This window comes from Sminthopsis crassicaudata, chromosome 4 (assembly GCF_048593235.1).
Source record: "Sminthopsis crassicaudata isolate SCR6 chromosome 4, ASM4859323v1, whole genome shotgun sequence".
NCBI lineage: Eukaryota > Metazoa > Chordata > Mammalia > Dasyuromorphia > Dasyuridae > Sminthopsis > Sminthopsis crassicaudata.
The window spans coordinates 157,719,304-157,746,958 of record NC_133620.1 but is presented as its reverse complement, the minus strand read 5'-3'; the positions used below and the strand labels follow the sequence as shown (position 1 = coordinate 157,746,958).

At 33.5% G+C, this 27,655-nt stretch overlaps 1 protein-coding gene and 1 long non-coding RNA gene across 4 annotated transcripts in view; one reads left to right on the top strand and one right to left on the bottom strand.

Moving 5' to 3' along the window:
* LOC141565917 (uncharacterized) overlaps nucleotides 1-17,547 on the top strand; it is a 76,618-nt gene extending 59,071 nt beyond the window's left edge. Inside the window, exon 3 of the long non-coding RNA XR_012489177.1 lies at nucleotides 17,140-17,547. This is a non-coding gene — a long non-coding RNA (uncharacterized LOC141565917). The remainder of the gene's footprint in view (nucleotides 1-17,139) is intronic.
* TXLNB (taxilin beta) overlaps nucleotides 10,779-27,655 on the bottom strand; it is a 75,834-nt gene continuing 58,957 nt past the window's right edge. For all 3 annotated transcript variants that reach the window (XM_074309685.1, XM_074309683.1, XM_074309684.1), the window contains exons 6-10: nucleotides 26,749-26,868; nucleotides 25,435-25,509; nucleotides 21,382-21,474; nucleotides 17,541-17,636; nucleotides 10,779-16,370 (exon numbers count right to left, since the gene is read on the bottom strand). In XM_074309685.1, coding sequence (XP_074165786.1) covers nucleotides 15,582-16,370; nucleotides 17,541-17,636; nucleotides 21,382-21,474; nucleotides 25,435-25,509; nucleotides 26,749-26,868 — 1,173 coding nt within the window. In that variant the 3' untranslated portion in view covers nucleotides 10,779-15,581. The remainder of the gene's footprint in view (nucleotides 16,371-17,540; nucleotides 17,637-21,381; nucleotides 21,475-25,434; nucleotides 25,510-26,748; nucleotides 26,869-27,655) is intronic.

Genomic DNA, 27,655 nt, shown 5'->3' with positions numbered 1-27,655 from the left:
CACAATGTTTATATTGTTACATATATTATTCTCCTGGTTCTTCTTGCTTCACTCTACATTAATCCATTCAGATTTTCCTGAAATCTCCATTTAATTATTTAATTATTTCTTATAGTGTAACAATTTTTCATTATAGTCATAGACCATGATTTGTTTAGCCATTCTCCAATAGGTTGGTGTCCCCTGTAGATTTCATTTTTTTCCTTACTTTTTGAAGGGACCTGCTATAAATATTTTTTGTATTTATGGGTCTTTTCTCTCTTTCTTTGATCTCTTTGGGGTATGGAATAGGCAAATTTTTACAAATGATTTGAGTTGAACTAGTTGATCTCCTTTATAGGTCAAAATCTATGATTCTTATTCTATAATAGATCATATCTTCCCAGTCACCTAATTGACTTATGGAAAAATATTTAAGATCTGTGACTACAGAAAAAATCACTTGACTTGGTGAAGCAAAATGCACTTTCCAACAAGCTCTTCTTCATCAATATGCTAAGATCTCACATGATTTTGTATAATAACTATGTAAAGAAAAACAACTTTTAAAAACCTAAGAACCCTAATGACCAATTCTGACTCCAGAAGATAGATGATGAAGTATGTTTCCCACTTCCATTCAGAGAATTATGTATTATTGATGCAAAATGAGACATATTTCAGACATGGCCCACATATGAATTATTTTTGCTTGGCTATGCCTATTTTTCATAAGAGTAAGTTTTTTTATTGTTGAGGAGTGAAAAGAGAGAAGGACTATCAGCAGTGTTGGCAAAAAGAAAAAGGTAGAAAAGAGCATCAATAAAACATTTTTAAAATGCAGAAGAAAGCATAAGGAAATTTGGAGGGAGACAGAGACAAGTAGAACAGCTTTGGAACTAAAGTGTTGAATTTATTAAATGCTTAAAAACAAGCTGTACATAATTTAGATTTGAAGTTTCATATGTAATTTCTTTATGTTCTTTGTATTTTCAAATGTTTATGCCGCTTGTCAAGTTCAGAATAAGAGGAAATAAATTTTTAAGACTTTCAAGATTCCTTGATGCAATCACAGAGATTTTTTTAAAGCTTTTTATTTTTAAAACACATACATAGATAGTTTTCAATATTCATTCTTGCAAAACCTTGTGTTCCAAATTTTTTCTCCCTACCTTTCCCCTGCCCCTTACCCTAGATAGCAAGTAATATAATATATGTTAGATATGTGCAGTTCTTCTACACATATTTCCAGTTATCATACTGCACAAGGAAAATTAGATCAAAAAGAAAAAAAAAAGAGAAACAAAACAAAATGCAAGCAAAGAACAACAAAAAAGTGAGAATACCTTTTGTGATGCACACTTAATCCCCACAATCATCTCTCTGGGTTCACATGGTTCTCTCCATCACATTGTAATTGGCCTGAATCATCTCATTGTTGAAAAGAGCCACATCCATCAGAATTGATCATCATAAAAATCATAAAATCTTGTTGGTTCTACCCATTTCATTTTGCATCAGTTCACATAAGTCTCTCCAGGCCTTTTTTGAAAACATGTTTTCTTATAGAATAATAATATTCCATAACATTCATATACCATAACTTATTTAGGCATTCTCCAAATGGATGGGCATTCATCCATTCATTTTCTAGTTCCTTTCCACTACAAAAAAGGGCTGCTGCAAACATTTTTGCACATATGAGTCCTTTTCCCTTTTTTATCATGGCTTTGGAATACAGTCTCAGTAGAGACACTGCTGGATCAGAGGCTATGCACAGTTTGATAGCTCTTTGGGCATAATTCCAGATTGCTCTTCAGAATGGTTAGATAAGTTCACAACTCCACCAATAATGTATAAGTGTCCCAGTTTTCCCACATCTTCTCCAACATTCATCTTTATTTTTTCCTGTCATCTTAGCCAATCTGACAGGTGTGTAGAGGTATCTCAGAGCTCTCTTAATTTGCATGTGATCAATAGTGATTTAGAATATTTTTCATATGACTAGAAATGGTTTTAATTTCTTCATTTGAAAATTGTTCACATCCTTTGACCATTTATCAATTGGAGAATGGCTTGTATTCTCATAAATTTGAATCAATTCTTTATTTTAAAAATGAGGTCTTTATTAGCATCCTTGAATGTAAATTTTTTTTCCAGTTTTCTGCTTCCTTTCTAATCTTGTCTGCATTGGGTTTGTTTGTACAAAACCTTTTTAACTTAATAAAATTAAAATTATCCATTTTGCATTTTATAATGTACTGTAGTTCTTCTTTGGCCATAAATTCCTTTCTTCTCCACAGATCTGAGAGGTAGACTAGCTTTTGTTTTTCTAATTTGCTTATAGTATTACTATTTATGTCTAAATCATGAACCCATTTTGATCTTCTCTTGGTATAGGGTCTTAGATGTGGGTCAATTCCTACTCTCTGCCATACTAATTTCCAATTTTCCCAGTAATTTTTGTCAAATAGTGAGCTCTTATCCCAGAAGCTAGGATCTTTGGGTTTACCAAACATTAGATTACTATAGTTATTGACCATTAGGTCTTATTTCTATTCCACTGATTGACTACTTTATTTCTTTGCCAGTATCAAATGGTTTTGATGACCTCTGTAATATAGTTTTAGGTGTGGTAAAGCTAGGTCACTTTTATTTGCATTTTTTTCATTAATTTCCTTGAAATTCTTGACCTTTTGTTCTTCCAGATGAACTTTGTTATTTTTTTTCCTAGCTCTGTAAAATAATTTCTTGGGAGTTTGATTAGTATGGCCCTGAATAAGTAGAATAATTTTGGTAGAATTGTCATTTTCATTATATTCATTCAGCCTACCCATGAGAACTTGATATTTTTCCAGTTGTTTAGCTCTGACTTTATTTGTGTAGCAAGTGTTTTATAATTGTGTTCATAGAGTTCCTCACTTTGTCTTGACAGGTAAACTTCCAAATATATTATATTGGCTACAGTTATTTTAAAAGGAATTTCTTTTGTACACAAAGACAATTTTTATTCAAACATTCTCATATTATTATCAAGAAAGAAATAAAAAAATAAAAAAAATAAAAATAAAAATGTTTTGCCAGCATCATAGAGAGAATGTCATGAAGTAGAGAGATTGTTCATTTTATAGTTGGAGGACCTGGTTCAAATCTCAGTTTTCTCGCTTAATGATAAGGGAACAAAGGAGAGCAGAAAATATACTGGCCTTCCAATCAGAGGGCATGAGATTCATATCCTGACCCATATGCTTTTTGTATGACCTTGGGCAAATCACTCAGTTTCCTTGTCTGTAAAATGCGAAGATTGGAGTAGGTAGCTTCTAAAATCCCCCTTAGCTCTAAATCTGTGATGTTCACAAACCACAAAGATTTTTTAATCTTTAAAATGAGAGACAAAAATGATTTCCAGCTCTAAATCTATGATTCCTCTAAATTATGTCAAATGTCAATGGAAGTTACTCCCAATAAATTTCTGGAACCTCATTTGCATTTGTGTCAAGTGCTAGAACACTGTAGCACTTCCCCATTCAATTCCATTTGATCTTTCAAAAATGATCAACTGCATAACCAAATGTATAATCAGAAGTAAAACTTAAGTACATCCCACAGAGAAATGGGCAACCATTTAATTTATCTAAATTCAGTAAGAAGAAGGATGTGATTTACTTTGCATTTGGGAAATCTTTTTTTTTTTTTTTCCCCTGAGGCTGGGGTTAAGTGACTTGCCCAGGGTCACACAGCTAGCAAGTGTTAAGTGTCTGAGATCAGATTTGAACTCGGGTCCTCCTGAATTCAAGGCTGGTTCTCTATCCACTGCGCCACCTAGTTGCCCCAACATTTGGGAAATCCTTTTCAAGGATCCCAAACTACTTGCTATTTCAATAGCTCATCTTTCTTTTTAAGCATGAGTATTCTCCTAGGTAGGCTATAAAACTGTGAATCCAGAAATATGATAATTTTAAACAAATCAAAATTTCATTCCACCCAAAGTTCAAAGAAAAGATTTATAGTAGGCATAAGTACATTTCACTGTCTAATCAGCAACAGCTTACGTGTGAAAAGAGGTATAAAACGTTATCACGAACATGATGACTGGAAAAGGATATGGGCTAGTTATATTTTGAAATATACTACCTGTTAAACTGGCATTCATAAAATAATAAAACTATCAAAGAAATGTTTCCAGTATATTTAATAGATCTTCTATAATTCTTTTATCAAAGTACATGAACAAAAGTCCCCTAGCATAAGAAGTTATGGATTAGTTATTATCTGACCAACTCAAAAGGTACTTATTAAGCATCTACTCTGTGCATGGAATTATGCTAAGTCCTGAGAATACATAGATGAAATAAAAAGCAGCCTGCACTCCGGAAAACTACATTCTATGTATAGAGATAAATAAATCCAAGGCAATTAGAGAGAGAGCAAAACTTAACTATACACTTACATAAAAATAGGTTTACTTTAAGAGGATTATTTCAGTAGCCATGTGTAACATAAATTATAGAGGGGAGGTAATGAAAATTAGGTTTACTACAATAATTCAAGTGACATGTGGAGAGGGATTGTTCTAGAGTGGTGATTAAATAAGCATGAAGAAGGGGATAGAAATAAGAGATGGGGAAATAAAATTGGCAAGACTTAGCAACTGATTTGATATTGGAAGAGAGAAAGGGAAAAGTTGAGGATAATTCTGAGGTTGGAATTTGCAAATGAAGAAGCATAGAGTACTTAATAGTAATGGAAATAGGGGCATGGCCAAGATTTCTCTCCAAACAATGTTAAAATAATGCCTTGGAATGAATTCAAAAGTGGCAGAACTAATAAAAAAATCAAGACAAGAGTTTTCTATCCCAAGACTGCTTTGAAGGTTGGCAGGAAAGGTCTGTCTCATTGAGTAGACACAGGTATGCCCAGAAAAGCCAGCAACAGGTCTCAAGAGTGACTGAATTAGCAGCATCAAGGACTTCTAGAACTCTCAGCACACAGATGGTAGGAGGATTCAACAACTGGTCAGTAGGAGATTTCAGGGAACCTTTTGCTGGCACTGGGTTCAGGACATTGTTACACTGTCCATATATCATTCTAGGACACAGTCTTAGGGTAGAAAGGAATGCTTGTGATTGCTCTAGACCAGAGCACAGTTCAGGAGAATAGTGACCACATCTTTACTTAGAAACGAAAATTTTACAAATCTCCAAAATTAGGTCTAAAAACAGCAGCATTAAAAGCCCTGAAACATGGGACAGTCTCATCCCAGGAGCAGAGTCCAACTTTAATATTAAGTTAAAAATCAAGAAATAGGCTGGAAAAATGAATAAACAACAAAAATAGAACCTGAGGATAGAAGGTTACTATGGAGACAGTGAAGCTCAAAACACAAACTCAGAAGACAGTGTCAAAACAGCTTTATGCAAAGCCTCAAAGAAAAAGATAAATTGGCTTCAGCTTCTCTTCCCAACCCCACCCTGCACAAAAAAAAAAAAAAAAAGTTCCCAGAAGATCTCAAAAAAGATTTTAAAAACTAGATTAGAGAGATAAAGACAAAAAAAAAAGAGGTAAAATCCCTTTCCACATAACACTTGAATTATTATAGTAAATCAAATTTCCATTATCTTCCCTCTGTAATTTATGCTACATATGGCTGCTGAAATAATCTTCCTAAACTATTTTTAGATAAGTATAATTTAGTTTAGCTCTCTCCTTCCTCTAAAGAGGTAAAAAAGAGAGAAAAGAAATGGAAGTGATTCAGAACAATCATGGAAAAAAGAGTCAACAACTTAGTAAAGGAAGTACACACACACACACACACACACACACACACACACACATCAAAGAAAGGAAAATATAAAAAAACAGAATAGGCCAAATGGTAAAAGAGGCACAAATGTTCACTGAATAGAAAAACTTTTTCAAAAGCAGAATTGACCAAATGAAAAAAAAGAGGCACAAAAATTTACTGAAGAAAAGAACTTCTTAAAGTGTATAATTGGCCAAACAGAAAAAGAAGTATAAAAGCTTACTGAAAGAAATAGTTTCCTAAAAACTAGCATCAAGCAAGTGGAAGCTAATAGCTTCATGAGATATCAAGAAACAATAATATTTTCAAAAGAATGAAAAAAGAAGAAAATGTTTTCACATTTCACATGAAATTTCACATGTCTCAGTAGAAAAATAATTAACTTGGAAAATAGATCAAGGAGAGATAATTTAAGAATTATTTGACTACCTGGAAATAATTATAACTGTGAAAAAATGAATAGAATGAACTCATCTATCAAAGAGAAGTGTAAAACAGACTGGATTACATGATTTGTACAAAGGGTGATACCATAAGCAAATTAGGGATCACAGTTTATCTGTCAAATAAATGGATAAAGTTGGAGTTTATGACCAAAACACATGATAGAAAATATTGTGGGATATAAAATAAAATAATTTTAATTATATGAAATGTAGAAATTTTTGCATAAACAAAACCATTGTAGCCAAGATTAGAAGGAAAGTAACAAACTGAGGGAATTTTTTTTTCTTTTTACAGCAAGTTTTTTTCTAGTAAAGGCCTCATTTCTCAAATATATAGAGAACTGAATCAAATTTATAAGAATACAAGTCATTTCCCAGTTCATAAATGGTCAAAGAATATGAGTAGGCAATTTTCAGAAGAAGAAATCAAAGCTGAAAGTGAGTTTCAGAGGTCCATGGGAATAGTTGTTAACAACACTGAGCTCAGGGACAACTTGAATTTTGTCTTTGTTTCCCTGGAGTCTTTTAAATGTTAGGAACTTAATAAATATTGATTGAATTAAATTGAAATGGTCAACAGTGTCAAAAGTTAGAGAACGATCAAAAAAGATGAGGCCTGAGACAAGGCCAATTAGCAATTAAAAGTTTCCTGAGAACCTGGGGAAGAGTAATTTCAGTAAAGTGGTGGGGTTAAATGGACATTGAATAAGGTTAAGTAGGAGGGGAGAAAGCAGAACCAATGACTGAAGACAACTTTTCTCAGAGCCTATGAACAGGAAAAATATAAGGTGATAGCTTGAGATACAAAGGTTAAATATTATATGCAGGTAGTATCACAAATCTACCCCAAATATCAAAGTGATAAATTTGGGAAGTTCTAGAAATAAGTTGGGTTTCTTTCCACTTTCAATTGGACAATTAACATACTGACATTTTTTTCAAACTAAATATGACATTTTTTTTGTTAAAAGAGAAGGTGTGTGGTAAAGCTTCTTTTGATTTAATTTTTTCCCCTAATATATTTTTTAAAAGATTTCATTTTTTAAAAGGTTGCTTTTTTTGCTGACTATGCATTTTCGTTTACCTAATATTTGGCTAAAAACAAGTCTAGAATTTAATTTACTTGCTTTCCATTTTCTTAGGATGAAACAGTTTCTTTTCAAGGTATTTTTAAAGAGTGCTAGGGAAGACATAAAATATAATTTTTCCATCTCTGTCTATATGTGTGTGCACTGTGCAAGTGTATATATAATATATGTATTCAGATAAAAATGGATAACCATATAAATTAATTACATAGGAGACAGGGAGAAAGGGATAGATTGACTTTGGGAAATTGCAAAGCTCTCCTGAAGATCCCCAAATTTCCCCTAAAACAAAGATCCATAGTATTAGTCCTTTCATTTGGTTGCAAGTCATGTAACACTAGCATCTAAGGAGAACTTAAAATGAACACCATTTAAAGGACAATGGAGAGGCATGTGATGTATGTTTGCAGAATGCCATGTACACAATAAAGAACTGTGAAGGAGATTCAGGATGAAAAATGTAGCCAAAGAAATATACAATCAAAATGACTTGGTCATGTGATAAGGAGGAATAACTGATAGTCTGTGTGGTCCATTAGCTTGCATGGTCCATTGGCACCCTTGAAAAAATGGGGAAAAGGCAATATCAGTTCCTATCGTATTGGATGAGTCCACTATGGTGAACTTATGGGAGCACATTAACAAGAGTCATACGAGATAGACAGGTATGGATGTTTTGTGAATAGCATCATTGGAGAAATATTCTACTTTTCAGGTTTTGCCATGGAATAGGAAGTGTGCTAAGAATATTATTTTGGCAATATGGGGCCAAAGCTTGTCAGTTTATGGAGGGAGACTGACAGAGACAAAGAGACATAGTAAGAGAGAAAGAGGGAAAGCAAAGAGGGAAAGAAAGAAAAGGAAGGAAGCAGAAGGAGAGGGAAAAGGGCAGAAAGGCAAAGAGAGAGAGAGAGAGAGAGAGAGAGAGAGAGAGAGAGAGAGAGAGAGAGAGAGAGAGAGAGAGAGAGAGAGAGAGAGAGAGAGAGAGAGAGACAGAGAGAGACAGAGACAGAGAGAGACAGAGAGAGACAGAGAGAGACAGAGAGAGACAGAGACAGAGACAAAAAGAGAGAGAGAGAATCTTTTTAATAAGATTACCATTTAATAAGACCTTTATTGGCTTTGTGATCTTAGGCAACTCATTCCATCTCTATAAGCTTGAGTTTCCTGTGAGTTGGGCAGGACAGTCTATAAGGTCCTTTCCAGCTCTACCATTATATGCTTCTTGGGGCATATTTATCTCTCTATTTTTTTCTTTTGCTGAGACAAATTGAGGTTAAATGAATTGCCCAGGGTCACACAGCTAGGAAGTGTTAAGTGTCTGAGTGCAAATTTGAACTCTGGTCCTCCTGACTTCAGGGTTGGTGCTCTATCCATTGCACCATCTCACTGCCCCATATCTCTTTCTTGAAAAGTCTTGCTGTAAGTACCTTCTAAAACCAGAAAAAAATGGTGATTTGCATTTAGTAATACAAACAGAACTATAGATAGGGCATAAAAGCAAGAGGTTTGTCCCAGGATACTGATATTTAGAGGTAGAAACAACTGAGCTTAGTACTTAATTAGAAAGAATAATTATTTTTAAAAGGAAGCTGCTGGATGATATGATTCCTCCCAAAATTTGTGTAATAACTCCCTGAGAGAGCTCCTTCTTAGCCCTGATGTAATCTTCAGTGATTTCACCAATAGCAACCTGATGGGATCCCAAAGTTTCTATGTTTAGAGATCTTTTAATTCATCCTTCCTCAATTAAATTTGTCTTTGGAAGTTTATTCTTAACTTCTAAGCTAGCTCATTCTCCAACAACTTTTGTTGGAGTTTTGAATTTTGACTTTTTCTACTTTTACCACCGTAGCCCTCTCACTAATGGTTAGTAATGTTGCACACCTGTGTCCTCCTTGGATTCTCCATTTGAGGAAATACCTATACCAGCTGTACTTACTTATAAAATAACTTAACCCTGGTCTCAGGACTATTCCTCCTTTTTAATTCCATTTTATATGGAATTCCATTTTATATGTAGTCTTTCCTCACAATAATGTAAGCTCTTCAATCTGGAATTATGCCCAAAAAGTTATCAAACTGTGCATATCCTCTGATCCAGCATTGCTGCTATTGGACTTATATCCCAAAGAAATACTAAAGATGAGAAAGGGACCTGTATGTGCCAAAATGTTTGTGGCAGCTCTTTTTGTAGTGGCTAGAAACTGGAAGATGAATGTATGTCCATCAATTGGAGAATGGTTGGGTAAACTATGGTATATGAAGGTTATGGAATATTATTGCTCTGTAAGAAATGACCAGCAGGAGGAATACAGAGAGGCTTGGAGAGACTTACATGAACTGATGCTGAGTGAAATGAACAGAACCAGAAGATCGCTGTACACTTCAATGCTGTATGAAGATGTATTCTGATGGAAGTGGTTATCTTCAACATAAAGAAGATCCAACTCACTTCCAGCTGATCAATGATGGACAGAAACAACTACACCCAGAGAAGGAACACTGGGAAGTGAATGTAAATTCTTAGCACCACTGTCTATCTACCCAGGTTACTTATACCTTCGGAATCTAATATTTAATGTGCAAGAAGAAAATTGGATTTACACACATATATTGTATCTAGGTTATACTGTAACACATGTAAAATGTATGGGATTGCCTGTCATCTAAGGGAGGGAGTCGAGGGAGGGAGGGGATAATTTGGGAAAATGAATATAAGGGATAATGTTATAAAAAATTACTCATGCATATATACTATCAAAAATTATAATTATAAAATTAAAAAAAAAGAATGTAAGCTCTTTGAGGGCAGGGATTGTCTTTCTTTTTGTTTGTTTTACCAACATTTGATATAATACCTAGCACACAAAATAGTAAAATGTTTGAATGATATATCTAATCTAACCTGAGAACTTGTTTTATCTTGTTTTATGGTACTTGACCTGAGCATCCAAAATAGTTTAAAAAGGGCTCTGAATGGTAGCATTCATCAAGTTATTATCAGAAAGGGACATAAGTAAATGAGAAATGAGAAACTGATTCTTTAGCAATGTTCAACATCTTTCTTACCATTTAATCAAACCTCAGGAACAGAAGTCTATAACCCAGTGAGAGTTTTATTCTACTCAATTCCTTCCTCTTATTTTTTTAAGCAGAAGAGATTGGGCCTATCATTGAAGCCTGGATGCTTAAACTACATTTCCCTGGAGATAAATTCTTGGGCCAGGAGTTTTGCTTTGGATCTATAAATACATGCACATAGGCACACATACATACATACATACATACACAAGTCTCATGTTCTGAAAATACTGTATAAATGCATTTTTCTTTTAAGGAAAGCAATTAGCCCACAACTGAGGTCAAATAAAATCTATATTAGGTGTATTTTTGGTGTCAAAGATTGAAACACAGAAAAAGATATAGAAAGGAACTATCACCACCAAAGGAAAAAAGTCAGGAAGGGAAATAACTTTTAATAGATACATAAATTATAATAATTTAATTTAGAAAACTCCAACAGCTGCATTTCTGTTTGACACAGACTTGGTGTCTATATATATAATTAAATGAACTTTATAAAAGAATATAAATTCCTTCTTCTTTCAGCTCTTGAGAGTTATTGTTATAATTATCAAGGCCAAACTCCAACATAAACAACTGTAATAAAACATGCTTTGAACATAAAAACAATCCTTCCAAAGACTATCTCATGCTCAGGAAATGGCAAGGAATTTACATTATTTGAAACTTTTGTCTAATTCTTATATATCAATGAAATAATATTGTGATACAACTTTTAAGTCAACAAATTCCTCTTGGATGAAGTCAAATGAATTTTTGGAATAGTAATATTTCATTTGCTGGATTTTGGCTTCCTTCGTGCCTCTTCTTCATCCTTTTCACTCAGATTATAACTTTACCATGTTTATGTAATTTCCTCCAATATTTGGGAATTCTGAGTCTATAAACTATTGGAACCGAGTTCCTCTGGATGGTTAAATTGAATACACTGTACTGAGTTATTGGAACAATCAAAATCCCTACATTGGCAGTAACATTTTGAATCTGGATGGTAAATCTATTGTTGTCATAACAATTTAAGCCCTCAAAACACGATTCCCAAATAGTAACATGATTTTCCCTGATTTTTTTTTTTTTTTTTTGGTTTAGCATTTATACAATCAGTATCATCATTGTCTATTTAGGACAATTTTATGCAGAGTTTACCAATCCTGTTGAAGTTTGCTGCCATGTACACATAAGCAATTTGAGACCAGAAAAAAGACTACTCTTTTTTCCCCTACCTGTGAGTACACTTTGAGGGAGGGTAATGAATTTTTTTTTAATTATGAATTATTCTGGTCCTAAATAGGGCAACCGATGACAATAGAAGCAGTTCCAAAATTTTACTTAGCTTACATGAAACTAGCCTCCTGACTTAGTTTTTTTGGATTCTCACTCTTTTCCTTAAGAATTTTAAACATATCTCTATTTTTTCTGTTGTTCTTTTGGCAAGTATAGAATTTTTTGGGGAAAAGGCTTCGTTGGCTTTGTATAGATTCTTCTCTTTTACTAAAACTCTGTATAACTATCCAGTTTAGAATAAAAATAATTTTCATTTAATGTTTATTGGGATGAGGGCTCAATCTAATTTCCTGCTACAAAGGATGGAATTTAGCAAAAGCAGATGTTTCAGAATACAGTGTCAGAAATGGAAAAATCCCAGAAATCTTATGGTCCAATACATATCTTTTTGGTCACCCATTCTCTGGGTGTCGACTTCATGAGGAACATACTAATTATTGAGGCAGGCTGTTTCACTTTGGACAGTCCTCATTGTTAGAAAGTTTTTATTTATCTTGAGACAAAATCTCTACAACTTCTACTCATTGCTCTTAATTTTGCCCTCTGTATTAATAAACATAAATAATAAACTTAAATAAAACAACTCTCATTCTTTCAAATGATAACCCTTAAAATACTTGAGAATGACTATTATCCTCCTCTATCCTGTTAGTTCCACATATTGAAAGTAGTCTAAATATTCCTAATTTCATCAATTGATAATTGTGGGCTTAGTTTCATATATCTTTTTTATGGCTGCTTTCATCTGGATATATTCCATCATAGCGTAACCATAGAATGGCATAATTATGATTGGAAGAAACCTTAGAAGTTATCTGATTCAAGTCTTCCATTTTACCAATAAAGTAACTAAGCTTAGCTCAGATTATTAATGTTTTTCCTGAAATATATCTGACAGGCCTGAATATTACCCAAGATCTAGTATGATCACAGCAGAATATAAAGGACATGTAATCTTCCTTATTCTGAATAGTTTAAAGTTGCCTTATATTTTTGAACTGCCATATCATACCATTGACTGCATATCGAGTTTATAATCCAAATGTTATTCACATAAATTTGTTGTCTAGTCACATCTGCCTCATTCTTAGCCATTGCTTTTTTTTTTCTCTCAAATATACTTTATCATTGTTTTTATTAAATCTCATGTTATTAAGTTTAACCCATCACTCTAAGCTATAAATAGCATTTTGAATCATAAATCAACTGTTTAATATGTTAGTTATTCTTCCAAATTCATGTCATTAATAAATTTGGAAAGCATATCATCTATTTCTTCATCAAAGTTATTGACAAAAATGTTAAACAGACTCTACTGGAAGCTTCTTTCCAAAATGACAGTAATTTGTTCATTACCATTCTTTGGGACCAATCATTCAGTGGGTTCCACGTCAACAACACTATCATACAATGCTCTCTTGAAGGCTGTTAAGTGCTCTTTAATTGCCTCTTCACTTACTATGAGATTTCTCTTTGAACTTATCTTGGGTTTTTCCTTTTGGCTATTTTTATTCAAAATTGTACAGTTTGAAAATAATTCTTCTTGGTAGACAAAATGAAGTTAAGTAGTTATGTTTTCTCTCCATCATCTATTATCATCATAACACTTATCTCAAGCAGCAACTTTATCCCTTCTTTTATCTTTCTCTTACTTTTTTGTTGGGTAAGTAAAGACAGGTAAAGTTAAAAAGGAGATTTATATGCCTATGAAAGAGAATGTAATAGGTGTAACTGAGACTAGACTAAGGGATTGGAAGAATGAAATTATGCATTTTGTTTACAACAGAATATTTAAAGCAATGCAGCAGAGAAGAACAAGGTCTACCCATGGTCCCATCTCTGAAGTTCTTTTTCTCACTTCAACCCTTCTTGTCCAGCAGGTCAGTGTATCTTGATACCTCATGAGAAAAGCCAAAGTTATAAAAGTGAAAGCTAATGGCAGTGAAAAGATTGCTACACAAGTGACTGCTTACCCCTATTTTAGTGAGCCTGATGACTACCTTAGTTTATATACACTCTATAACTTTGGAAGATAAAAGTAGCAATTTATTACCTGCTGAAAGTATATTGCTTAACTTTTTGCTTAAGTTGAGTTCTCACTAAATTTCCCAGCACAAGGCATCTTTTTGCTTCATTAACTCCTCCAACACTATACTGATGTGACCTAAGTCTTTATTGCATGCTCTTGACTTAATCATATAGATGGTAGCCATTAATGTGTGAAAAATAAGAGCAATTAGCACTTCCATGAAGAAAGCCAAATAGGGATTCTTCCTAATATGTAAATTCTCTGCTAAACTGCTAACTCTTTATGAAGTCAGCTTCTTTCTCCCTCTCTGAGTCCAGATGCTATGAAAATATTGACTAGAATTTGGCCATTGCTTGCAATATTTACAGGATCATATTATTCAAATCATGGTCACATGGAAAGGATGAAGAGATTTTTGTAGAACAAAAACTCAATATAGGTCTATAGGAAGATATGACCTCAGTCAAGGCATACTTGACTTGACTATAAAAGAACTGCACACTAAAGAAAGAAGGGGTTAGTTCTACCATATTCTGTCACGTCAACTCAAGAACAACTCTTGTATTCTGTTCTTTATGGTAAATTTTATAAAGTACATTGACAAACTACTTCAGAAGAACATCCCTATAACTAGGAGATCAAAAATTAATCAAAAATTATGCCAAACAAGGACTAGTTAAATGAAATATAGCTATTTACCCAAAGAAGAGGTGAATAAGGGGACATCAAGCCCTCAAACATTTAAAGAATTGTCATATGGAAAAGGGATTAGATTATTTGGCCTTAAAGGGCAAAAGTAGAGTCAGTAGCTAGAAGTTAATAGGAGATAAATTTAATCTCCACAAAAGAAAAACTTCAACATTTTCATAGTTGTTTAAAAGTAGAATGGGCTAATCTGATGAACTGTTTATTTTTGAAAGTCTTCAATTGCAGGCTGGATGTCTATTTGTCAAGATACCATAGTAGAGATTCATTTATATATGACTATTACTAGAGGACCTTTGAAGTCTCTTCCAATTCTGAGTTTCTGTTGTATCATGTGGAATTTGGCAAAGAAAGATTCAATTGGTATTTTGTTCACTAGAAGACTGAAAGTTGTTTGGATCTCTGATCTTCACTGTCCTGGGAGTACTGTTGTCAGCAAATGCCTTGATTTTACTTTGATTTTTGGTTCAATGGATTGCATTATACCCATGCATCAGTGGTTTAGTTGCATTTTGTCTAGCACTATAAAAACATGAAAATCCATGTTTAGAATCTATTTTGGGTGGAAACTGACAAAAGACATCATTTATTTGTAGTGCTTAATGCAAAATTTAATATTTTTTTTTACCAGAATATGGATTAGGCAGGAAGGAGAGTGCAGGGGAGGGATTGATAAATAATATGTTTGAGAGATGAGTGACCAACTATTTTTGAAATGTGTGCTCTGTTGCCATAATGACCAACTTTTTAAAAGCATACTGAAACCACTGATACCATTGACAGTGTTCATTATCATGATTCAGAGAAACAAACAGCATGGATTATAATTAAATGAAGTATCTTAAATAAAATTCTATTTTTGATTTAAAAATTTATTTATAATTTATAATTTGATTTAAAAATCAAATCAAATGCCATGTTTTACTGCTTTTAGGGAATACCAGACCATTAACTCTTATTGTCTAGAAAAGCTCCAAATCAATGATTAATTATAGATGGCCTTAAACTGAAGGTGTATATCATAAAGAATTGAAGACATTTGAAATTAATTAACTTTTACTTGACAACCTCCCTCTCATTTCCCATTCTTCTGTGCCTGTTAAAACAGTCAGAAGAAGTCAAAATGCAAACTTCACAGAGGTCAGCCAGAAAAGTAGCCTTTAATTGACTTGTTCCACATCAGTATCTGACTTAGGCATCAATGTCACATTGGGAGACTGTTCTGGATACTGTGAAGTTTGCCTTTGGCTCTCTGCTGCAGATGGTGGGGGCTGACTGTTCGACTCACATACAGATTGCACAAGTTGATGTTGGTCACTTGCTGTAGATTGTAAGAGCTGACTATTAGCCTCTTGGGTTGGTTGTGGGGATGGACTATTAATATTTGCTGCAATTTGTGGGGGCTGACTTGGAACCTTTCCAGTTGGTGAGAGGGATTGACCATCTCCTTCTGCTGGTGCTTGGAAGGGATGACTTTCAGTCCTTGCTATAGGCTTTATGGACTGACTTTGGGAAACTGCCCTTGGTAAGAGAGACTGATTGTCAGTCACTGGTGGAGATGTGACCTCCTCATATTCCTCAGACTTAGATGGAGAATTTGGTTGCACTAAGGAACTCCCTGGGCTGCAGGCTTGAGGACCATGTGATTTCAGCTCTGTATTTTCACAGGATTGGTCATGTGGAACTTCCACATGATGGGTTACCATGAAAGCTGTTGCCAGATTCCTTGGCACATTTTCATCAGTACCGGCTACCTGTGCATCAGCTGTTCCATCAACTGTGTCAGGCTCTTCTTCTGAGGTGTTCCCATTTTCTTCTTTTTCAGGGATTTTAGCCTCTTTAATTTTTTTATATAACTCATTTCTCTCCTCGTGCAGAGCTCTACAGAGGTTTTCTAGCCTTCCAATTTTCATCACAAAGCACTCATATTCTTTAGTCCTCACTGCTTTCTGAGATTTTAGAAAGAAGAAGAAAAACAACAAAAATAGGATATAAAGAAAAATTAAGAGGATTATCTCTTGAAACAAACAAAATTTTTCCTTCAAAGATTGTTCAAAGAATATAAGTGGAGATAGCTGGAGTAGAAATCTAAGCATGACTACTTGTTTCTTTTACAATATCTATCCATCTCTCTTGGAATCCCAACTACTCTACTGCTTTCTTTAGAAAAGAGAGGTATGGGGCAGTTTTATGCTTCTTATTTAGAGCTTCTGAAGCACCAGGAGAACTGCTGGTTCTGAGAATTGGATTGGAAGAGGAAAGCAAAGACTGATCAAAACTATAAGAGGAATTTCCTTGCCCTTAATAACTCTGATGTTTGGAGTGAATAAGGTGATGTGAGACCTCATAATTGGTGTAGCTTTTGATGAATAATAATAATTGTTTTTATAATAGCAGCTAGTAATTAACTAATAATTGGTATTTTATATAGCTTTTGTGTAGTTTATATACTTTGCAAAGTATTTTTTATTATATTATCTTATTTGATCCTCGTAACAATCCTATGATTTAGCTGTTATTATTACATCCATTTTACAGATGAGGAAACGGAGACTAAAAAGAGGTAAGTAATTTGCCAAAGATTCCATGTCTACTAAATATTTGAGGCAGGATTTGAAATCAAGTCTTCGTGTCTCCAAGTCCAAAGCTTTTTGTTCTTAGAAAAAAACTATTACACATCTATACTGACTGATAATCTCTGTTTCTCTTCCTCCTCAGCAACATTGTATGTACTTGGAGAAGGAAAGGGAAGAAAAGGACAAGGGATGGGGAAAGCTACTTAAGATGCTCTCCTGAAATGGCCAACCATATACATCTTGTATTCAGGCAAGTGCCTTCTGTCGAGGAAAGAGTAGTAAATTACAATGATGCTATTCCCCTGGGACAAGCTTTTGAATTAAGAAAAAGTGTGTGAGTTAGGGTCACAAACTTATGTACAATCCCTAATCTAATTCTAGATCATTTTTGTGCTTATTATCTTTGGCTATGTTTTAATATGGCAAGTCCCTGAAGAGCCTGGCTATTTTTCAAAGACAATAATTTTTGCCATTATGTTGCAGGCCTTCTTAGCATAGCTGTTTTGGCTAGAACCTAAAAAAGCTGTGACAGAATTTTCTCACCTCTTCAATCATGTCCAGGAGTGCTTTGTTACAGTTTTCAAATCTTGATTTCCATGTAGCTGTATCCTTTTCCAGCTTTTTCATTTTCTTTGTTGTCTATAATAGTAATAATGGGATGATAAGGATGATGGTAGTTAGTATTTACAGTTTATAAAGCTTTATTCAAATATTATCTTAATTTATCCTTACAGCAACACTGGAAATTAGGTGCTATTATCATCTTCATTGTAGAAGTGAGAAAACTGAGGCAGAAGGTAAATAATTTGCCCAGGGCCACATAGCTAAAAACATCTGAAGTCAAGTTTGAACTTAAGTTTTCCTGACTTCAGGTCCCATATTCTATTTACTTTCTTCCACTTAGCTGCCTCTATTAAAATTATAAGAGGAGTATTAAAAAAAAACCACATCTTTTTCTTCTCCTTCCAAAAAAGAGATATTTATTACCAACTGAAATAGATGGATTTTCTATAGGAGAGAGTAAAGATTTAAGATTATCAGAATGTTAGAGTTATAAGAAACCTTGTACATCATCAAGTTCAATCCCCATTTTATACCCAGATTCTAACTTTTTGTTGTTGTTCATTTGTTTCTGTCATGTCCAACTCTTTGTGACCCTATTTAGTGTTTTCTTGGCAAAGATAATGGAGTGGTTTTGCCATTTCTTTTTACAGCTCATTTTACAAATGAGGAAACTGTGGCAAACATGATTTGCCCAGGATCACAAAGCTAGTAAGTGTCTGAATTTGAATTAAGGAAAATGAGTCTCCTCATTAGAGCAAGCAGTCCATCCAATGTCCCATATAGCTGCCCTTCACATTCCAACACAAGTCCTCAGATCTAGTCCTTTTTCCCTTATATGTTATTCCTTCTTTGCACTTTAGTTCCCAGTATATAGCTCTAGATCTACTTGTTCTTTCATCTAGTATGTAACAGTGAAACTTTTAAGCTTGCTTTAGCTTTTTTTTTTTTTTTTTGGTTGCCATATCACATTGTTGACTTCTTATGAATTTATAATCCACTGAATCCCTTACAGATTAACTGCTACCATCTAACAATAGATACCTTCTTTTGTGTGAGAGAATCTCTGCGTGTGAGGTTGACTTTTTGAATCTAAGTGTAAATTTATTTCTTTTAAATTTCATCTTATTAGGTGCTATTCTTCTTGTTCTTGCTTTAATAAGTTCAGAGGATTCATTCAGAGACTTGTATTACTTTTGCATTTATCAAAATATCTACCACTATGTTAAGTAGTATTTTAGAGACAGACAAAGGATTGTGAGCTCTAATGTCTTTAGACCATCCAGTCCAACCCCCTCATTTAAGAAGTAAGAAAACTGAAATAGAGTGAGGGGAAGTGAGTAAAAATTCATTTAGAATACACATATAATTGAAATATATTTGACACATCTAGATAATTTTTCTCTGACTTCACATGTGAAGTCTGACTATCTACTCTGTCCTTTGATTAAAATTTTGCTTTGTTTCTTATATATACAAGTTTACAACTCGAAAAAGTCATTATTGACAAATAGTTAACTGAAAATCCAACCCTCAAAGACCATGGTTTCATGCTCATACTTAGAAGAGAAAATAATTTCTGGAATGAAATTAGCAATGAGGATGGATCATGATTTTAAATCACTTTAGCTACAATCTCATTTTTGATTTAAAGTTTTATTTTTCTATAAAATTTTTCCCCCTGAGGCTAAGTGACTTGCCCAGGATCACACAGCTAGGAAGTGGTAAGTGTCTGAGATCAAATTTGAACTCAGGTCCTCCTGAATTCAGGGATGGTGCTTTATCCACTGCGCCACCTAGCTGCCCCTTTCTATATTTTCTAACTTTGTTTTTTAATTGTAACAAATGAAGTCATCTTAAGTCCCTGTTTTTTCCTTTTGCTAATTCTATCTTTTAAAATTTTTAATAAATTGATCACTCTGGAAAAGGAGAACTAACTTCTAATTTGAAATTGGCTTTGGTAAAGCTTCTTAATATTTGCTGACTAATAAATATATACACAGACCGTTCACCTAAAACAATTTCAAAAATGCTATCTATTTCCAACTTGAATATTGCATTAAGAGAACATTCTGTTCATAATTCAAATTTCAGTTTGCTTTTGTGTGATTCCTTTAGTGAGAAACAGGGAGAGAATCAGGAAACTGTACCCCTTCTCTATAACTTATTGTGCAATTTTACTTAGCACCATACTTTTTGGGAGCACATGTGCTATGCTATTGAAGAATTACTTGTGTGTATGTATAACTATGTTATATTGTATATTTTTACTTTATATATGTTATAATTATCCTATATATCTCATGCTATATATATGCATATATACCTAAATGCATATGTATGTGTGTATATAATTATATGTATGTATATACATACCCACAAATACATATGTGTACCAAAGAGGAAAAGAGTATCAAACTATCATTTAAATTTCAACTTTGCTATATACTACCTATGTGACCTTGGGCAATCAGTTAACTTCTTTAGGCTTCATTTCTCACATCTATAAAATAAAAGAATTGCTCTAGATGGCCATTAAGGTCCCTTCTAATTCTAGATCTATGATCCTATAATATATATGAGAAGCAGAGTACATGGTGGATAGAAGGCCAACCTTGGGATAAGGAAGACTTGAGTTTAAGTTCTTTCCATTGGCAAGTCAACTTCTCAGTGCCTCTAGTGATTGTTAATCGCCATCTAGAGCAATTCTTTTATTTTATAGATGTGAGAAATGAAGAGATATAGAAGTAGGCATTTTCTGCATTGATAAAAATCAAATATCTAGACTGCTCACAAATTGTATACATATTTGTGTATATTATATGTAGACATATTAGTCTTATGAAATCTATTCTTAAATGCTTCTTGTATTTATGAGTTGGCATATGCTATTTCCCAAGCATGATTCTATGTTGACTCTGTTATAAAAGGAATGAATGGAAAGGGGACTTGACTTCTTTTAAGAGTAAAACAATATGACTATTTTTATTTGTTACAAGAGAAGACTTTATGTCAGGGATATATATCAGGAAATAACTATTAAAATTGTTTTTAAAAGTTGATAAAACTTAACATTTAAAAAGAAAAATGAAACACATATGTATAAACATTTCTGAAAGATGTGCACCTACAAATAAGGACTAGTTTTATATTGAAGAAGTAAGAAAACTAACATGATGATCTAGGGTAGAAGGATCTGGTGAGTAGACTGATAGATAGGAGATCTGGGGTATAGTTCAAATTCATTACTAATTATCTGTACTTTGAGTATATCACTCCACCCTTTTGGACCTGTTTCCCCATCTGTGAAGTAGTGAGGTTAGGCTAAATAATTCCAAGGTTTATTCTCACTCTAATATCCCATAGTTCTAAAATGGAGAATTAAAGTAACTATTTGCATTTTTTTTGGGGGGGGGAAATATAGTAGTTAAATTCTAAGGAATAGCTTGCAACTTAAGAGAATAGTTCTTTTTAACTTTAGTGCCTATCAGATTATTGCAGATTGAAGGATTGTCCTTTCTTTAACTTTCAGCAAACATTAAAAAAAAAAAGTGTATCTTTCCCTTCTACTCCCTCCCAATACCAAGAAAACAACAAATGAGAATGAATCATTTTCTTTTTTCTTTGGACAGTTGTTAAGAGGAGTATTTTACCACAAACTTACCAATAAAAAATACAACCACAATCTCTTCCAAATCTATAAACATTTCATGATTCTGTGAGAAGCACCTAAGTGTCATAGCCAGAGATGAATGAGCTCAAAGGAGAATTGGTTGTCAAAATGGAAAATACCCGTTCAGTCTGGATGATAAGTGATACTCACTTTATCCATTTCCTGCTTGAAAGTGGCAAATACCTCATTGCTTTTTGTCAACGTATTCTGGAACTCTTCAAACCTCTCAGAATAGAGAGTAAGCTGTAAGCACAGGAAAGAGGGGATCTATTATAGGAGTTGCATTCAGATTGATTTAAGATCAAAATGCTATGCTATGGATTATTATTTGAGAAGATAAATTTTTTATGGTTATGATTCTGGAAATACTTGTAGCTCTAATAGCGCTTATGGACTGAATCTAGATCAATGTTCAATGAAATCTAGTTCAACTCATTTATTGAGTGCTTACTGTATGCATGGCACTGAAGTAATGTCTTTCAGAATTCTCAACTGATAGCAATTAATCAACAAACATTTATGGAGTATCTGGTTACCAATGTGACAGTCACTGAGAATACAGATAAAAAGGCAAGAGAGTTTCTGCTCTTAAAGAGCTTACATTCAATATGAGAGAGAGGACAAATATCCTACCAAGAAATAAATACAAGATAGATAAATAAAGAGAAATATAAACTCTAATTTTTCCTATGTCAACTTAAATTTCAATATACCCATAGCAGTTCAGAATTAGAAGGAACCTTGGAAAACATCAAGTTCAACCTTTACCTGTACAAGATTCTCCATTACAATCTCCCTGGAAGACATATCTCTGAACCAAACTCTGAGATTAGCTTTGTACCAAGGCACTCTTTCATTTAGAAATAATAATGAGTGAATCTATTACATTTAAAAGAAATTTTTTTGATATTCTTTTTTTTAATGAATAAAAGTTTAAAAACATTCAAATAATGTAAAACACAATTATGTATTTAGGATCTGTGTCCAAAGACCCATGGGATTAACCTTAGAAACAAGTACAATGACCATCAACAAAAGAGACTGTTGTGGGGTGTATGGTACTCTCCTTCTTTTATAATGAACTCTATAGCCAAGTTCCCTTATGAAGAGGGAATTATGATCCAAAGAAGTTCTAATTTAAGAGGCTATGTAAGCTACACTGTTTCAATAATTGACTTTTTGAATATTTTTCCCCTTTGATAGTGTGAATAAGTGTGTTATTTTGTTGATAATGTAAGCATTCCAAATCTGTGAATGTTCTTCCCTGTTGAATTGCTGTTTGTGACTTTACGAAAACTGTATCTTTAAATAGCAATTGTGTTTCACTGATTTTTTTTTTAAGAACATTGATTGTCCTTTCATCCTGAATGACTGAAAAATACTTGTCTAGGAAAATAACACAACCTTACATTGAAGTGTAATATAGATCTGAAAATGAATACCAACTGAGGGGATCTCAAAGTTCCATTCTAATGCTAATATTTTGTGATTCTGACAATATTTGTCTGTTGGAAGCCCTTTAAAATTGATTCAGGAATATTCTAGTGCTATACAAAACGTTTTAAAATTTTTTTCTCCTACTTTACTGTGATTAAAACAAATAAACAAACAAAAAAATCATCCTCGTAGCACAATGTTTGCTATTTTAAAAGGGAAATCCTTTTAAATTTAGGGATTTTAAGAAGTTCTTTTATGTCTTTTTGGTGGATTTTTTTTGATGTTCAAATTTAGGGATATGGAAAGCAAGAAGAAGAACAAGATTAAATTAAATAAAAGTGGCTGCATAAGAGGCTTCTGGAAACATCCTTGCCTTATGGGGAAGTAGGTTATAGGGAACGATAGGGAGAGCATGAAATGAAACAACGAGATTTTAAAACAAGCCTACTTGTGTATGTGTGTGTGTGTGTGTGTGTGTGTTTATAATAGAGTATGGGATAAATCACAATAGAAGGGCAAATTTGGTTTATGAGTGCTTCCCACCCATAAAAGAACATAAAAAGATTTATTCAGCCTCTCATAAGTATTAGTTCTTGACTATATGCAAATGGATGTATGTACTCTTGCATTATCTCTGCTAAATTTGGAAGCCTTCTGACTTTTTCACCTCCTGCTGATTTATTCCCCAAGTATTCTGTAATAAGTGGTACATCTCTCTTTGAAGCACTAGGAGATTGTTTAAAGAATTCCAGGAAAGAGTCTTTTATTTAAATATGTCATTGCCTCTTCTCTCATGGGAGGACTACTAATGCTTCTCTGGTTTCATCATTCACTCTCTCCTACCTCTATTCATTCTGGGATATAATCCACCATTCTAGGAACTTGTTAGCTCCCAATCTCTGCCTCTTGGAAACCTCTTCCTTCAATATCCAACAAAGTGACCACTCACTCCACTAAACCTTTCCTGGTCCCACTTCACTCTGCCTTCTCCCCCCACTTTAGATGAAAGTGATTTTTGCTTTCTCAATTTTTTCTAGAATATTTTGTATTAATCTCTACTTAGTCTCTATTCATTCTGTCTTGTAAATAATGTATGAATTTTATTGCATTGAATTATCAAAATGGATAGAGCCTGCTAGGCCTGAAATCAGGAAGATCTAAATTCATATATGACCTTAGACACTTACTAGCTCTGTGAATATCAACAATAGCAGCTACCTGAAAGAATGATGAGAATTTGAGACAGTGTTTGTAAAATGCTCTTAGCCTGGTGTCTAGTACATAGTACTGGTGCTATATAAAGGTTTATTCTTTTCCCTTTTTATTGTAATCCATTATATCCCTTCCCTTTAGATTATAAATCCCTTAAGATTAGGGACTGCTGTTTTTTCTTTTGTCTTTCATCTTTATATGTCAAGTGCCTATCACAGGGCCTTGCACAAATTAACATCACAGCATCATAGATTTGGAGCTGGAAGAGACCTTTGAAGCCATTGAATACAACTTCTCCTCTTTTTTTATAGATGAGGAAATTAAGTTTAAATGGGTTAAATATTTATAGGATCATAAGACTATATATATACATATATACATACATATATGTGTATATACATATGTATACACACACAAACAAATCTATCTATCTATCTACATATATCTAGAAAGGACATTCCCTCATTTTTCTCATATGAGAAAACTGAGTCACAGAATAACTTATCCAAGGACATAAGTGAGTTGAAAAATTAGAATTCAGACTCATGTACAAAGATGCCAAATTCAATTAATCTAATGCATTTTGGTCTAATTGAATCAAAATGAAGTTGCAAACCAAAGTGACAGTGAGATGAGATAATATAAAATTACATCTGAGAAGGTCTCTACCATATCTTATCTCACATTTCAGCTTGGAGTAAGAATGAGGGAGTTGTCCAACTTCTTAGATTTTTGTCATTTCTTTACATTGGGGCACCATTGCTTGGTGGTAAGACACATTCTTATTCCAATGCAAGTATTAAGATATACCTTAGCCAAACAGAAGCTAATTCCAGATTATCCTATGTTTTGAACTCATCATTGACTTAGCTCCCTTATTTGAGAGTTGACTAAACTTTTTTTTTTGCTTTATTTTTTTTAATGTAGTATATTTTAAGAGATAGGAGTGTTGGGATCAGGGTTAGAAGCACACAATTTCTGCCACTGGTACTTATTAGCTGTATTATGTTGGACAAGCTATTGAAATTTTCTGAGCTTCAGAATTTTCAAAATCATGTACTATGTTATATGCAGGATCTTTTAGTTAGAAAAAACTTCACAAATACAATCATAGATCCTTACTTGGCATACTGACATGTTTAAAATAAAGGAAATGAAACATACAGAAGAGATTTTGAATCAACAACAAATCTACACTTAAACTACTCTCTATTCTTACCTTCAAAGATTAATTTAAAGAAAGGGAGAGAAAGGGGAAAAGATGTGAGTGCAGGAATGTCTATTTGGATCCTGGTTTGTCCTGACTGACACTTGTGGTTCCATGATTTATAAGAAGGGCATGTAGAATGGGTCATATAGATGAGTAGAATTGTCCTGCTTCACTAAGTTTTCCTTTGCCACATTTTAACAATTGTGAATTTATTCTTGTTTTCCCCTTATTTATTCCCAAAATGAAGACTTTAGCATTGGATTTTATATATTGGATCTTAGGATCATAACTTGAAAACAAATAAAGAAAGGCACATATCATGCATTTAAATCTTCCTACTTTACCTGGGCTTGCAGGACTGTTTCTTGTTCTTTCAGCATTTTAGTCTGAAGCTTCCACTCAGCTGCTTGATTCAGTAACTATGTAAAAAACATATCCAAAGGCAAAAGCATATTACATTCAAAAGATCTTTTAAGCGACTTTGTTGTTACACTTAATATATGCATTTTAGTACTTTTCCTTCCTGTTAGCTCTTTTAAAAAGCTTCAGGTCTAATGCTTTACAAATTCTTTCTTTTCTTTCTTATGGCTTTCCCCCATCTTGAGATAGTCTTTACCCCTTGTCTCTAGTAATCTTAATTCTAAATACATCTTTCAAAGTTTAGCTAAAGCCTTACCTTTATTAGCACTTCCCTGGGTAAACTAACCAACACTGATTCTTCCCTTCCTACAGCATCTAACATTTGAGGATATGGATGCCTTATGTTGCTCCCAAGTTATTTGATGTATATAGATGATTGGGCTTCTGGAGCCAGATTTCAATTTTAAAAAGTCAAAAACTATGTGCCCTTTTTCTTTTGACTTTTTCACAGTAACCCACACAATGATGGACATAGTAGATTCTTAATAAATGACTGTTGACTTGATTTTTTAGTTCAACAAGTTGTTAAGAGCTGCCTACTATGTGCGAGGTGCTATGTTAGGAGCTAGAGATCCAAAAATTAAATACAACACAGTCCCTGTTCTTCAGGAGCCTATAATCTGATAGAGATGAAAAAATTAAAGGATGTTCTTCTCTTTGTCTCTGTCTCTCTACATCTATGTCCTAATATACTACATATATGGATATAATATGCTAGTACTTTCCCTAGAACACATAGTACAAATGTTTGTTTTTAAAGGTCAGCTGAAATTTTAAAAGACCAATATTGCTTTCCAAGGACAAATCAAGAAAAATGCCTCTTTCTTTTTAGTAAAGACTATAGATAATGAATATTGCATATCAAAAATGTCTCAGTCGAATGCAACTACTGGACAAGCTAATTTTTGCAAAGGAGACCTTTGTAGTCTTTAGCAGGTAATACCACCAGGAAATAATGGTATAAAAAAACAAAGGACATCAATTAAAATTCAGGGGGGAAAGCAGTACAGATTACAGATACTTCCCAGGCTCTTGATTATTTACCAAGGTATTTCTTAAGATAAAATTTGGACTTTCCTGCTGTTGGGCATGTGTAGGGTGAGGAAACCATTGTTTCCATTTGTGTTTAGTAATGGAACCTTGTCCCTCTGTGAATTTTCATGAATACAAAGGGTTTAGGAGTTTCTCTATGACATGGGATTAAAGTATAGCAGGCAGATGTTTAAATTGATAAATACATATTCTTTTTCTCTCTGGTGTCGCTCCTCTGCTTCCTTCATCATTGCTTGGGCCTCTTCAAGTTTCGCATCGACCAGCTTCTGTTGGAGTTCCCGGTGCTTAAATATTTTATCTAGATGCTGGAGGAGAACAAAGCACACATGAAAAACAAGGAAGAAAAAAAAAGGATTTCTATATTAGAACCTGAGAATTTTTAGATAATATTCCTATCAATACAAAACCTATTTGCCTGACCTTTGAGGTTCCATGACAAAAAAGGACCCAATGTCAAAAGAACAGAATTTAAGAAATCAAGAAAAGTATATATTGCTCCCTCTTCTGGAGAAGAAAGGGAAATGTCATTATTGGTTACAAAAATTCCCTGTGTTGGGCATTTATGTCTTCACGTATCTAGAATTATAGATATGGAGTTGGGAGAAAACACAGAGATCACCTGGTCCAATACCCTCATTTTACAGATGAGTAAACTAAAAGGAAAGTTATTTGATCTAGGTCAGAAAGTTTTGGAGGCAGATTTGAATCTAGATCCTCTAACTTTAAAGTCAATGTTCTTTCTACTATATCTAGCTGTCTCCTATTGCATCCCAATGGCTTGAAACTTTTAAGTTCCATTATAGGTAAATTCTCTTCAGTTTGCTTCCTGGGCTTGCTTAACATTGCATTATGGTCCCTTTGTAATATTCCCTGAATTTTAAATAATAATTTAAAAATAGCAAATCTATTAAGTTGAAGTATCCAATAGCTTTAGATAAGCCTGAAGTGAAAATTCACTTTTCCCTTTCTATTATCTTCCTTATTGTTGTTAATTCACCTATTGTGTTAAAGCCTCTGAGAAGCAGAGAATCATTACAACTGGAAAAGATCTTAGAAATCATCTACTACAATTCTTTCTTTTCATAGCTGAGA